At 44.5% G+C, this 14,575-nt stretch overlaps 1 protein-coding gene across 3 annotated transcripts in view; it reads right to left on the bottom strand.

Moving 5' to 3' along the window:
* The window catches only part of SETD5 (SET domain containing 5), a 65,319-nt gene that overhangs the window by 30,899 nt on the left and 19,845 nt on the right, over window positions 1-14,575 (bottom strand). For 2 of the 3 annotated variants that reach the window (XM_059856586.1, XM_059856585.1), the window contains 6 exons: window positions 8,302-8,476; window positions 4,401-4,506; window positions 3,308-3,519; window positions 2,929-2,987; window positions 2,334-2,521; window positions 1,258-1,296 (listed from right to left, as the gene is read on the bottom strand). In XM_059856586.1, coding sequence (XP_059712569.1) covers window positions 1,258-1,296; window positions 2,334-2,521; window positions 2,929-2,987; window positions 3,308-3,519; window positions 4,401-4,506; window positions 8,302-8,372 — 675 coding nt within the window. In that variant the 5' untranslated portion in view covers window positions 8,373-8,476. The remainder of the gene's footprint in view (window positions 1-1,257; window positions 1,297-2,333; window positions 2,522-2,928; window positions 2,988-3,307; window positions 3,520-4,400; window positions 4,507-8,301; window positions 8,477-14,575) is intronic. The other variant, XM_059856588.1, reaches the window with a different exon arrangement.

Here is a 14,575-nt window from a genome sequence, read left to right as displayed (position 1 = left end):
AAAAATTTAAGCCACTTTGGAAAAATAATTAACTACATTAAAAAAGCAAAGATACAGAACCCACAATGGCAAATAAATCTCATGTAGGCTTGTCCTGCAGTCAACCCACTCATGGCTAACACAACGCTCAGTGATGCTGACTGCATCTCAATCTTAGCAGCGACTGATCCAAAAATAGTCCTGAACCTTCTAGCTACATGGTCACCAGAGTTTCAAGAAACTGAATGTAGAGCAGAAGCTAATACCCACAGGGTTAAAACTGCAAGTCCTAAGCAGAGTACAGAAGAGAGGGCAAAATCAGGTAATCCGTTTAGACTGTCTTGTAAAGGAGGGGAAAACAGAAGCTGGTAGAAAGAAAAAGACTTAAGCTTCATTCTTTACTTGGCAGTAGTTGAATTAGTTCACCAAATACTCCAGAGCTCAGCAACTCATCTGGCTTCATAAAGCACTGAGACACATATGACACTGAGGTCTTAGTAACAAGGACAAGTGAAGAGCAATCATTATTTTAATCATATATATTAAAACCAGTAAGAGTTGCCATGCATTTTTACCCTCTCAAGTCACTTCCATACTATGGAGATGGTGCATAGGGACACCACAGTACTGTCCTCTTTCCTCTCAGCCACCTGCTAGAAGCCACTGCCAGCGGCATGACTGGGATCAGGTGGAACTGAGCAAACCTTAAGGCACCTCCTGTGTGTCTAGAAATAAATGCAGCTCACAGTTCAAGTCTACTTTTTTTGTCAAATAACCTTCCTATTCAATGGCCACACCTACCACTACTGCAGGAAGTCAGACAGAAATATATTGTCCCATCCATCCCTAGTAAGAGGACGTGGAGAGAAACAAGGCAGCACTACTAGGGACTCCCAATATTAAACTTGTGAACTACTTTGATGTCCAAGCTTGAAATAGCTTTGATGCAATCAAACAATAACTGCCCTCGCAGAAGAGCAGCCACAACCAGTTCTACATCCCTTACATCAAACACCCCACTCCCAAGTGCCATGAATCAATCACCTCTTGGAACTGGATTGCATTATCTGACTGGAAGCTATCAGAAGCAAATGGAAGGTTCAAGGGGCAATTCCTGTGATACCCTTTTGAATAGGCCTCCTTGTGGTGCACTGTAAGGTTTGAGTTTATTACAAGGCTGGCCCCACAATCAGAAATTTCCCAGGGAAACCAAAAGAGGGACAAAATAAAGGGGGAAAAGGCCCACCACCAACACAGAGGGTTGCCATTTCTACTCACCTTCATCCTCAGAGACTTTCGTGAGCCCTCTCGAAAAGCCTGTCCCCCAGACAAGGAGAGAGAGAAAAAACAAAGCATTATAAATTTCCTAAGAATTAGAATCCCAGAACCACACTAAATCTTACTCCAATCCTTAATAAAAGATGTCAAGAATTACAGGAAAACCTACATAGGAAACAATGGACCTGAACAAAAAGAGATTCTGCAATGCAAATCCAGTGGAAACTGCTGAAAAGCTTGATGGCCAGGATTTCTGAACTAAAAAAGCCTGCCTCACACTTAGTAAAAACATCAAGATCAAAACCCAAACTGCCCCAACTAACCTCACTTGCTTGGATACAAGAAAGGTCCAGCAACAGAATTAAGGTGGTTCACAAATAACCCCTCCAGACTGCACACAGCTCCTATCCCCAGTGTTTTATTTAATCAGTGCCTACCAAAAGAACTTCAAGGGAAACCTAACCTGAGGAAAATCATGGTAAAGCTCGCAGATGATGGGAAAGAACCAGCTGCTCACACACTTGCATTCCAATATAAGCAATTCAAAATTATTTCAGTCCCCAGATCCTCATAAACAAGACAGTAAAGTCACGCCTCAACTAATGTTCATCACTACCTACATATTTTTCCACACAGGCACTATCTCTGTCCCTGAAGAACAGTGGCAAGAAGCTCTGCAGCCCAAATTCCTCAACAAAGCCTGCTAAAAAATACCATGCTCCCATCATTTTTCATTCTATTCACAGACTGACCCTTTCCCACAAACAGCCAGACTCCAAAAGCTACTTCCCCAAACGCTAATACAGCAAAAGGAAAAAATACGTAATTGAGTCCAAGCGCTGAGCATGAATGGACAGCATTGGGAAATAAGGGTGGAGTTCCAGCAAGGTAATTTTTAAACCAACAGCCACATACTCCAGCAGGTCACAAATACAAGGCGTCCCATTATTACACCCGAAAGAGCAATTCTTGACAGAACAAAAATATCTTGTCTACTGCCCGCCTGTCAACCTGCTCCTAACAACACTGCACAGCATTTGGTAGGAACTGCAGCAATCTTGTCTCTCTCCACATACCTTGATCTTTTTGGCCTTTGGAGCAGCGCGAGCCTTTTCTGTACTCCTCTTCCTCTTCTTGGGTTTGCTCCTGCGGACGCGGTTGACGGTCAGCGTGATGCTGGTCGGCGTGTGCTGCGTGGCCGTGTACAGCACTGTGGAGGGAGAGAGTTCTTCATCCCAGCTCTCAGTGGCACTGCTGTCCCCGCCTAGAGAGACAAGTGCTTCATGAGCAACAGCTTCTCATCCCCGAGAGCACAGCTTACCCTTATGTCCGTTTTCATCAAGACAACTTGCTGCCCCTGCATAGCTCTTCCCTGAGAGAATCATACCACCTCTGTTTTCCCACCCAAACTGGGAAACAGGTGTTCCAAACTTCTGATATGTCACAGAATGGCACTGATGAAAATTCTCCTTTTCTGTTCACAAGATAATCTGATTTTCCCCAGAGCTAACTGAGGTGAAGCGTAAGGAGAAGAGAAAATCCCAGTGGTTGGGAGGCAAAGAACATTAGCTGGCACTGATCACAGTTAGATGATTACAGCATCCAAAAGACAAAGGTCTTGAAGAAAGAAAATAAAAGTCACTGTTATCAGAATTATAACCTCAAACTCACCTGACACGTTGTCCTGCTTCCGGTGGCGGAGTCTGATCACCTTCCCCCTGCTCATTCCTCTGCCAAAGGAGAATGCACAATTGAAGCTGGTTTGTAGGAGTAAAGTCACTTGAAATTCAACAGGATGTCACAAGATGCGTGCCCTCAGTGGGGCCCAGGATGATAAGAACATCGATTTAACATCCTCATCTCCACTCCTGGTGCCACCAACACTTGTCAGGCTGACAACGCAAAGGAGGAGGGTCAATACTGGGTAAAGCACTGGAAAGAACGCTCCAGTTAGCAAAAGGAAGTCTGTCCCACAGCCCAAAGGTGACACGGTTCAGTATGAGCAGTCAAGACAAGGAGCAGCCCAGCTCTGCACTGCACCAAAGCTTACCTGCACTTTTCACACTTGAGGAGGAAACCATCTTGGGAGACACTGCAGTGGCACCAAGTGGGAATTGATTCTCCTTCTGAGGAGCTCTCACTATCCCCGGAGTTCTCCTCATCAGGCGAGTGCAGGCCATTCAGTTCTGCACGAGGTATAATGGTCTGGACAGGAGGAGAGGCTGGCGGCGTTGGAGGAGGAGGGGCTCCATAATTATGATCCTGAAAATGAGTATTTGCAGTACTACTTTTAATGTGAAGATATGATGCCTAGAAACTGAAGTCCCAAATCCACAGTTCCCAGGTTAATATTTAACTGGTGTAAAACAATAGCCTGAATTCCTCAACCTATCAAGAAGGTACAGTAATAGCTCTGAAACATGTAAATAATTTCCTTCACCACCAATGAATTAAACTCAAAACCTATGAAAACAACCAGGCTATTTCAACATTAACTGTTGTACTGCTAATAATCTGAGATGACATAAGTGTTTAAACAGTGGAACCAGCTGCCCTGAGATGTAGAGTTTCTGTCTGTTGAGATATGCAAAACTCAACTGGACATGGTCTTGAGCAACCTGCTCAGGCAGAGTCAGCTTGAACAGGGAAGTTGGCTTATGTGATCTCAAGAGGCCCCTTCCAACCTTAATGATTCTGTGACACCCTGTTCATCCCACAGCTTCAAGCCATGCTCCCATTCCCATGCTCCTGACTGATCCTTGATTCTTGTTGTTTTAAGTTACCATTGTGAAAATCTGCGCAGTTGAAACAAGTATAAATAGTGCACAATAAACCAAATGGGGCATAAAATTACCACCAGGAAAATATTATATATTCACATATATCCACACTTCATTCACTTATTTCATTCAGTTAAAAATCTATCACCTAGAATACTAATAAAGTTTGCTGTAGAGCATGTAAGACTTCACAAACAATAAACACAGAAATGAAAAATGTATGGCAGAACTCAACTCTAACTTAGTGTTCCCTAAGAAATTAGCCAAAATTCCTACGGCTTAATAGGCAAAGAACTATGGAACAAGCAGAAAAGAGTTAAAGTAGACAGTAAAGAGCTGATTCACTGCAGAGAGAGTACTCACTGCGTAAGGCAGCCCGCGATAGCTGTGTTTCTGGGTGGCCCCATAGCCGTGGCTGGAGTACACATTCTTCTCACTGACAGCTGGACTAGCTTCCACAGACTCTGGGCTGCAGAAAGGGCCAGAAGTAAAACCCATCAATACAACATCATTTTTTTTAGTGCCAGTATTTCACTGCTCTTTTCTATTGAACACATGAGCTCAAAATGAAGAAACTTCATGAAATCGAGGTGGTGTCATGCGTTTCACCAAGCATCATGTGTGCAGAAGCTGTACAGGATGAACCTGCTTTCAGAGGGAAGGAACTGAGTAAGGGCCACCCTATATAGCTCATTAAACTAGGTCTCAGTCTGGGAAGTTAAAAAGGTAATTAGCATGTAAGAAGCTCAGTTTCCTTATTGTTGAGGAAATTGGGTCTAGTTCAGCATTCGCATCTGAACCCAGCTAGCCTAATCTCAAAGCCACTGAACAGTACTGCCATTTTATCTCTGCAACAGCTTATTTCAACTGCAGCTAAGCAGCTTTCCTGCACCTGCGCTTGTTTCTCTCTCCCTCAGCTACCAATTGTTACTGAGTCCAACATCCTGTGATAAAGCCTGCATGAAAACTGCAGCTATCCTGACAGCAACTACCAGGAACTGGAGATTTCTGTTACAAAGAGACAACAAAATCCATGTCCTGGACAGACAGTGGCCACAGACAGATCAGATTCAACCTGCTTTCTATACAGCAGCCTGCAATGAGCAGAAGAGGAAATCTGCTGCTAAGGTACAATGCACTCTTCCACCACAGGGTGGTGAAAAAAACCAGCTAAAAATCAAAGGTATACCCGCAGCAGAAAGCTGCAGAAAGCCTACTCAGTGAAGGGACAGCTGCAATTCAATGCAGGGGATATTAGATAATGAAGCTACAGACAGAACACCAACAAGGAAACATGCTGTCTTCTGTTACAAGTAGAAGATACAAGTCAGATAACCTCTGCACAGATCAGAAGTAGGGCCTGTATCAGAGTATGGCAGAATATTACAGAATCATGTCTGCAGATGGAATCTTCATCAAAATTACAGCATGGAGCTGAGCAAGCAGAGAAGAAAAATATAGAAAAGGAAAACTTTACCTCAGACCTCTGCTGCTCTGGTGAGATCTCACAGGATTCTCAGTGGGTCCTACACAGTCAGCATGAATCAGGCACCATCAAACAATGGCCAGCAATCACACGTGGGGCTGTGCTTAGGCACCCAAGAAGAGTAACCCCTTGCCCTTTGGACTTCCTATTAGCTCTTGAAATCTCTGCTGCACTGAAGTTTGCCCCACCCTGCCACTCAACCTCATCTATTCTCCAAGGCACCAACCTCTGAGCTTCTGGCTTATTCTGGAGTAAGGTGGATCTGTCTTTGCCACATAAAGGAGCAATAATTTATTGTACAAAGAACTGCAGAAAGTAGAAGACATTACACCTATGCAAACAACACCTCTGTAGCTCAGGATTTAGGTGCATGACATGATAAATTCAGTTGGTTTTCAATATGACTACAGCCAGCTAAACTGTCAGAAAGAGGAGATACAGATGATTTCTCTCAAAGGATGTACTTCTTAATGAAAGGTACCATGTAGAGCCTGCCACATAATCCAGCCTTTGCAACAATCCTTTAGGACTTTCAGATTGGTACAGTGTCAAATCCATTCAGGTTCAATAACCCTTTCAGAAATATTTCAGTATTAGAAGGAAAAGAGCCTAAACAGTCCAAACAGCAGATATGTCCTCTGTGCAAGTCACCCACACTCCTAACCACAGTCAGACTGGAATACAAGCAATGCTGCCACAGCATTAGCAATAAAACTTCAGAATTGTTGGTGCAACGGTGTCCAGGGGCAACAACGCTGGGGCCCATGCTTCCTCAGCAGCAGCATGCCAAGGAGCTTCCACACCTTCCAATATGCACTCAGACTAACACAGCAAAACTACTCTGCAGCCCCCACATCACCCTCAGATGAACAGCAACACCCTACACCATTTTCACCTCCTCTCTATATCAGAGGGTGGGGAAGATGATAAAGCTCAGCCTGTAAAGAGGATCACCTAGTTTTCCTTTTACCTTCCCCACTGCCTTCGTGATGCACATCTTGGAATCAATTCCTTTTAAGAGGTACAAAGCTCAGGTACCCCAGACTTCATGTATCAAACCAAAGAGTTTCAAAGGCAAAGTGAAGGACAGCCTTAACTTTGAACAGACCCATGAAGGACACTTCAGCAGTAACAGTGCATTGAGGCAAAGTCTGGAGAATGAAGTCCCGGCATTCCCAATTTTTAGAAAACAGGCAGAGAAACCAATTCAGAAATCTTCAAACATCTTTCTTCAAAGCACTCCAGCCTAGCCTCAAGTTGGACCTACAAATTTCTTACAAGGGAGAAAGAAAATGCTTTGCAGAAGGTTTACAGTCAGTCTTTTTGATACTTAAATGCTACAAGGGACACATGCGCAGACACATCTGGCTCTTCTCCCTACCACGCTCAGCTTCGAAAGCAAAGTACATGAGCAAACTATTTAGCACTCTTCCTCCTGCCATAAACAGTTTAAAATTCCTGCATGTTGAGTCTTCAAAGTGCTGCTGTGGGAGAAGCAGGGTGACAAGCAATACTAAATGATAGATCTTGAAAAGTGAAGGATCATGTAATCAGTGCAGATGAGTGACTTACTAGATTCTGATTCTCTGTTTAAAAACAACATGTAAAAATGTGGGCTTTAGGATGGAATGAAGCATCACAAAGAAGAATGGCTAGAATGGGGCCAGTGCCAAGACAGACAAAAAAGAGCATTAGCAGTCTTGCAGAGAGTACAACCGTGTAGTCAAACTCTATGCATAGTCGAATCAGGGTGAGATTGAAGGGAAAAACAGTGATTCAAAGCTTAGCCCACTGCTCTTACTGATCAAAATCAATAGTCTGGAGCGATTTCTGTTCTACACTGATCCAGCTGACATGCAGGTATTTGCACAGTAGATACCTCTAGATAATACATGGGAGAAACCCATCTCCAAAATGCCATTTGTAAATTTTTGTAAAGAGATACTACAGTCCGCGTTTCAAAGAAGGATGCAGGCAAGCAGGAGGTAGAAGCACACAGAAATAAACTTCAGCCCGTGCTCTCATCCCTGACAAAAACATACTCTAATCCTAGCTGACATCATTCTAACAAGGGTTTTAAGAAGAGATCATGATGCAGTATTTCCTGATTTTGAAATGCTCCTGACTCTGCAGAAGCAGAGTGTTTTTAAAGAAATGTAAGTCCCCTCCAACAGGCCTCAGAGATACGGCTGCAGTGAGAGCCCTCCACATGGTCCTGTGGGGGACTCCAAAGGATGCTCTCTGAGGTGCGCTCCTTGGAGTCTGCTCAGGGGCAGAAACAAAATAAAGGTGCCTACCCAGGCTGATGCTGTCTCACATCTCTATCAAACTCCAAAGGTCTCCACAAATCAGTCACACAAGACTGGTACCAAGTCTGAGCTAATAGGCTCTACTGAGAGGTAGGTTCAGCACACTGGATCCCTCACATTGCAGCTGTTGGGAAAGGAGCTGGTTTGTACCATGCCAATGTCAAGCCTGGGTACGGCAAACACACGACTGCCTGCACTTGAGTATAGATTTACTAGCCAAGCTGATAAAAGACCCATGGTTGAGTGCCTCATACTGTTTGAATTCTCCTTTTCCCCATATCCCCTGTCAAACTTAACAATTTCCGTAAAACTGCATTTGTTAATACCCATCTCTCATACAGCCAGTGGACCAGCAGCCCCTTTCTCCCGAGTGGAGAAAGCACTGGCACCAATCCTACAGCCCGACTCCAGGTCAGCCCTCTGGCACCCTCCCGTTCTCCTTTCTCCTCATCCGTGGGGTAACACTCACTCCGATCCTGCAGCCATGTCGGAGTAGGACGTATCTGGTGTGGTGACTCCCAGAGGGATTGCAATGCTCATGACGCCCGACGGGGATCACGGAGTCCAGAGGGCAGCGACTGGCCGCTCCGAGGGCGGAGAGGAGCCGCAGAGCCTCGGCCAACACGTCACGGACATGGGGAAACCTACCAGGGTAGAAACAAAGCATTGCATCTCTGTTATGGGATGAGGTCTCCCTGCAGGCCTCTAAAGAAGGCTTTCACAGCAAAGAAAAGCAGAAATAGATTTCCATCAGTGACATGCCACATCATTTTTACTTCATTTTCATATGTAGGGCCAGGGAAGAGGTAGATGGCAGAAGTTTGGTGGGGAGGTTGGGGGTTTTTTACAGTGTTGGACTGGCATGCAATGAGCTGCTTTGCCTTAAAGCTGATAATGACAGTTCCCTCCTCCCCCCAAGTAAACTTAGGACTAATTATGAGATAAGTAATCTATTAGCTCCTTCTGCATATAAGCAGCAGCTGTCACCTATCACCCACAGCCCTCCATCAGCATTTCCTAACTCCTTCCCCAAACAAGCTGCAGGCAAAATCCCATCTCTGTGGACAACTAGAACATGCCAGGGTGGACCGAGCTGAGAGCTCTCCCTGGAGATCAGCTCGTACGTGCATTTGCAAGGCCACACTCACACAGGTGAGTGTGAGCGGCAAAGCAGCTGTTCCCACAGCACCGATGGCTCCCCAGGGCCACGAGGCCCATACTGGACTCTGCGCCGGTGGCTCAGGGAGCCCTGACACAGCGGGCCTCGGCTGTCCCTGACACCTCCCCACGGCAGAGCCACGTCAGACGCCTGGGCGCGGGGAATGCGGCGGAACCATTGGCTGTGTGCGGGGAGCCGGGTGAGTCACGGCGGCACCGGGGCGCAGCCGCCGGCCGTGCCGGGGAAGCCCGGGCTCCACCTTCCCTGCTGACCGCAGCGCTTTGTACGGCCGCGAGAGAAATCGCCGATAAACGCGGACTTCCTCGGGTCGGATGGCGGCCGGAGGTGAAATGGGATCAGCTCCTCGTTATGTAAATAGCCTCAGTAACACAGATGAGCCTAAAGGAGTTATTACTCTACACAGCTCGAGAGAACCCCCCACAACACAGAGAGAAGCTGTATTTCTGCACGCAGCAAAGGTAGCTCCAAAACCGAAGAAAAATGGTGACAACCACCCTCTCTGCACGTTAAACTTTAAGGGCAGCCTTGAATACTTTCCACTGCCTTTCCCTGGCTCCGGCAGCGGAGACAAGCCGGCCTGCTGTCACATGCTCCCCGGCATCTCGGGGCTCTGCCAGCAAACCCTCCTGGGCTAGAGAGAGGCTGTGAGCCAAGTTTTCCTGTGGGTAGTGAATTTCTCACAGGGAACTGCCTTTGGACACCACAGTCCAGCCATTGTTTAATACACAAAACCCCAGAAAGACAAAAACACACACTCACTATAAGGGCAAATGAAGAGTCAGAGTCAGAAAGTTTAAATGCTAACTGCTATGTTGCATTTTCCCCTCTTAAAAGGCAGGCCACTTCTTTTGGTACAAGGAAACACTTTCCTTCTTCAGCATACATCCCTATGGAAAATCTTTCAGAGAGTATGACAGGCATACAGTGAATTACAGAAGTAGCATAAAGATTTCTAAGTGGTCTATGGCAATTCCCTGTTATGGCCCAAAGCAATGGTCTCACAGGGAGGAGGGAGATGAAAAAGGAAACAGGCAGGACTAAGCTCACAAGCAGTTCCAACCCAAGACGGCCCAGTGTCCTTGAGTGTGTTTTCTGGGGGAAAAAAAAAAAAGAAAAAGAAAAAGAAAAGGACCTTCCAGAAGTGTCTTATTTACCCTTTCTTGTGCTTGTGACAAGAGTTGTGATTTCTACACTGCCACAAGATGTGACAAACTGCTCCTAAAATACAGCTAAGAGCTACAGACATCAATCCCTGCTTCAACCGAGTCACGTAAAACTCTAGCACAAGGTTAAAAGCAAAAATACAAGTTTCTCAGTGTCTGAAGCATCCTTCCCTTTAAGGAACATGGAAAACTCTTTCTCTCCCACACCCAGTAATGTTTCTAAATACTTGTTTAGATGTTTTTCCCTCTATTGATCTCATGTCTTTGCCAATGACTGTACCCAGCTGGCAGCAGCCTGACAGTTCATGATGAATTCCAGCCTCCCGCCTGCCTGTGACTCAGCAGAACTGGAGGATTTCAGGTGCAGCTTCTGGACTAGAGAGTCACAGGATACCTGGGCAGTCCAGGAGTAACTGGGACAAGTTTTCACCCACTTCTCATAGGTGTCCCAGTTATTCCTCTTGCTATCAATACTGTACAAATGCTGCTGCACTGATATGGTCTGAACTCCCATTTTTGGGAAGGAGATTACTGGAGAAACATGAAATGGCAAACCGAAAGGTTAAACAAGGCAAATTCCAGTTCACTTTTAAGTTGACACAGCAATACTTGTCCAACTATCACCCATGTTCAGATTTTACTGTTTGGTGCTGCTATTTTATGTGTACTTTCAACTGTGACAATTCAAAACGAATTGCTGAGACCAACTTCAAGTGCTGTCCAAGACCACATCACCTTCAGGCTACATTACAGTCTGGACTCCATGACACTTGGCCTGCTAACATGCAAAACATCAGCCTGACAGAAAACTCTGGGGTTGAGATCTAGATGTTCACCTACCAAACTGGCCAATTTCCTGTATATTCAATCCCCAAGGTCCTTCCTACCTCTACCCCCAAAAATACAGCTGAAGGAGAAAAAAAACAGAAGTCACACCCAGTTCTCTCTGCTGCCACTGGAAGTTTTACTAAATTCAAAGTCTTAATTAAAATCTAATGAGCTTCAGACCACATATCTGCCTGCCTTACAACACAATTCTTCTTGAAATCAAATGGAAATGGGAATTTTGATGGCCTAACAGGTAGATAATATTTACCTGGTTTTGAAAGTGCAGCATTTAAAGACATTTTTCCCCCCACATTTGGCACCTCCACACCAGCCTCCTTAACCAGTCATACCGGTATAAAGATATTTGGTCTTCCCCAACATCATCTGAACAGCCCAGATGAGCATCCACCCACACAGCCACCCCAGCTGGGATCCCCAGTTCTCTCTCAGCACAGGTCACATGCCAAGGGACTGACCCACTGAGTGGCTGCCTTGGCTACACTGTGAATGTACGCTATTCAGTCATTTCAGGTAACATCCTGTATTGACAGAAAGGACTGTAATAAATCTAAGCTGGCCAAGCGAAGGTTAAGCAACACCTGCTGCTGTTACAGTGAATTTAATTTTCAGAATGCTGTTTAGGATGCAATGGCTGCAGCGCTGCATTGGCTCTCTTCCACAGCCAGTGCCATCCATGTACAAATAAAGCAGATGCAGAAAATTTACTGCTGGAAACACACTTTATTGTGGTGTTAGAAGTCTGTACTAACAGGGACAACCAAGCATGGTGAGTCGAATAGCTCACCAGAGCTTCCTCCTTCAAGATGTGGTTGTACCTGTCTTCACTCATGTCCCAGTCATACGGACACCTCTGGACACCCATGGCGTGCAACAGCTGGTGACAGACTCTACATTGTGAGCATCACGAAAAATTCACCTGCAGAGAAAAAACCCTGGGCACAGCCTCACAGATTGCATGTGCTACCTAAATTCAGACTCCATCACCCTTTGGTGCTGCTCAGGTGATGCTGTACAATGTCAGAGGGACAGAACATGTCCCTTGCACCCTCCCATGGTCACAGATTCAAGGGCAAAGCAGTTACCAAGCAGGGGGAGGACAGAGATTCATCCTGTTCCTTTGCAGGGTCAGTGCACATCTGTGAGTCTGTGTCCACAGAGAGCCTGAAATACTTTACCATTGTGCATCCAGGGTCTCATGCATGGCCAAGAAAGATAAAAAGGTAACACTGGTACAACCATATCATGGAAAAACTGACAAAAGCTTTTTCAACATGTGAGCCAGGGCAGGGAGAACAGGGAAATCATCTCCATGTGCAATGATGGCAACCACTTCTTGTTCGCAGATAGTAAAGGACAGACAAGCGCTTCCTTTACCTCCCTCCACACTCCCCAACAACTCCAGTTATTGAAGTCCCAAACTGGAAACAAATTCCAGACTTATGACAACCCAGAATTACTAGTGTCTGAACAATAACCACCATCATCTTCTCTATGCTCAGCAATGGGCCTCTAAGTCACATACAAAGGATGAGCTCTGCGTATAATGAGTTGCACATTTTTTAAGCTCCCACGCCACTACCAGTCATATCAAATTCAAAGCATTTTCTTCTCCTGCACCTCATACTACTACAGGCCAGTCCAGAGCTGGTGGAAAACTGGTAATAGCAGCTCTGCCATGCAGCCTTCTTTGGCATCCTCTCAGCCAGCCTCATTTGGGACAGAAACAGCAAGGTCTGATGAGCTCATACTTACACTGTCATCCGCACCAGTGGCAAATCACTTGGCATGTGGAGCAGTGTAACAAGTGTTAGCATCTTAATCTTCTTCATTCATCTTTTCCCCTGGAAATTTCAGAATAATCAAAATCTATGGGACATCTAATGTAGACAGGAACAGCTTCCATTACCATGCTGAAATAGTCCTCTCATCAGCCAGTGCCACTCAAATATGTGCACAGTCCACCTGAGTCCAATCAAGGACTCCCTGTACATGCACAAACCTCATGTCAAGGTCAGATTCTTGACAGAAGGGAAAGCACCTTTAGAGCAAACAGAAACAGAACAAGGTTTTCTGTATTTAACAGGTCAAAAATGCACCAAATTCCCTGAATTTCAGACATGTTGTTCTATAAAGACATCTACACACACACAGGGGCAGAGCAGATAAATCCTTAAATCATTTAGCTCCAACTGACTGTGAAGCAGATTGCTAAAAGTACTTGAATTGCACCTCAATCTACCAATAGGAATGCTTAGCTCTGCTCTGAAAACAAGCTGGGTTCACTAAGCAGCAAGGAAACAACTGTGCCAGTTTCAAAGAATGAAATATTGATATAAGTATTCACTATTATCATTAGATCCATACATCATCTGCTAGTGGACTGACAAAGCAAGACAGCAATTCTATCCCACGAGGTCTGGGAGAACTCAGTCCTAGTCTACAACAGAAAGGATCAAAGTAACAGGCAACACTGGAATTCATTACTAGCTATGCATACCATGATAACCAAATTATTGACAAGTATATTGCAATGGTTAAAGATTTATTTATCTTAGGCCTTTCTCAAAACTGTGCCCTGGTTTACAGGTATGCAACCATATGCAAAAAGAAATGCTTGTATGTACATATTTGGTTCAGAGTTCATTTTGCTCTCTGGGATCTAGAAAACCTTGGAAAAACACTGAGAAGCTCTTAGAACAAGAATAACAGCATTTTAAAATTGTAAAATTTCAAAAAGCAAAAACCCAGTGAGAGCTGTTCCTGCTCATCACACTCACAAGAGCTGGAGTCAAAGATCAGGGAATGGCAAGACTACTGCTTTTAGAATATGGGTGATTTAAAACGCTTTTGGTATCCATGGGCCTATGCATCAGTCAAGTCGTTCCCTACAAGATATGAAATCATATTAACAATTCCCATTATTCTTGAAGTGCTCTATGAAAGCACTACACACTGCCTCAACACATGTTTATGAATACACCTACTTAGCCAATGTCAGCATGATAAAGTTGTTCAGTGAAGGCTATGTAAGCTATTATTAAAACTGAGGTACAAGCAAGTGAAACTGGTTTTGATAAAATTTGGAAACAGGTGGAAAGTAAGAAAATTTAATTAAAAAATTAAAGTAGGTTTAAGCCATTTTAAGGCAATTTTCACAATATCCATCAACATGATTCCATCATTTTATCTCATGAAGAAAACATCAATTTTAGTTAAACTCCTCTGTGAACTACACCTTAAGGGACTACAAATAATGAGAGAGCAACTGATAGAAATTAAACCAAGCAGAGAAATTACAAAATGCATAGTCAAGTACTCTTAGCAACTGATCCAAGACTGCAGAAATTACTTTGAAAAGCAAAAAGAATAACCTCAAAACTTTGCTGCTGCTTCGGCAGTCAAGATATTATGCAAACCAAAACAAAATCCTGTTTTTCTTTTGAAATCATTAAAGATTTCAGATACTATGATAAAAAATAGAAGAGAAATTTAGTAAGAGATAAAAAAAGGGCAGGTAAGACTTTGCCCCCAGAAATACCTTCTCCTGGACA

The sequence above is a fragment of the Haemorhous mexicanus genome, chromosome 11, assembly GCF_027477595.1.
Source record: "Haemorhous mexicanus isolate bHaeMex1 chromosome 11, bHaeMex1.pri, whole genome shotgun sequence".
NCBI classification, from domain to species: domain Eukaryota; kingdom Metazoa; phylum Chordata; class Aves; order Passeriformes; family Fringillidae; genus Haemorhous; species Haemorhous mexicanus.
Note: the sequence above shows the minus strand (reverse complement) of the source record. Positions and strands in the feature narration are given on the sequence as shown.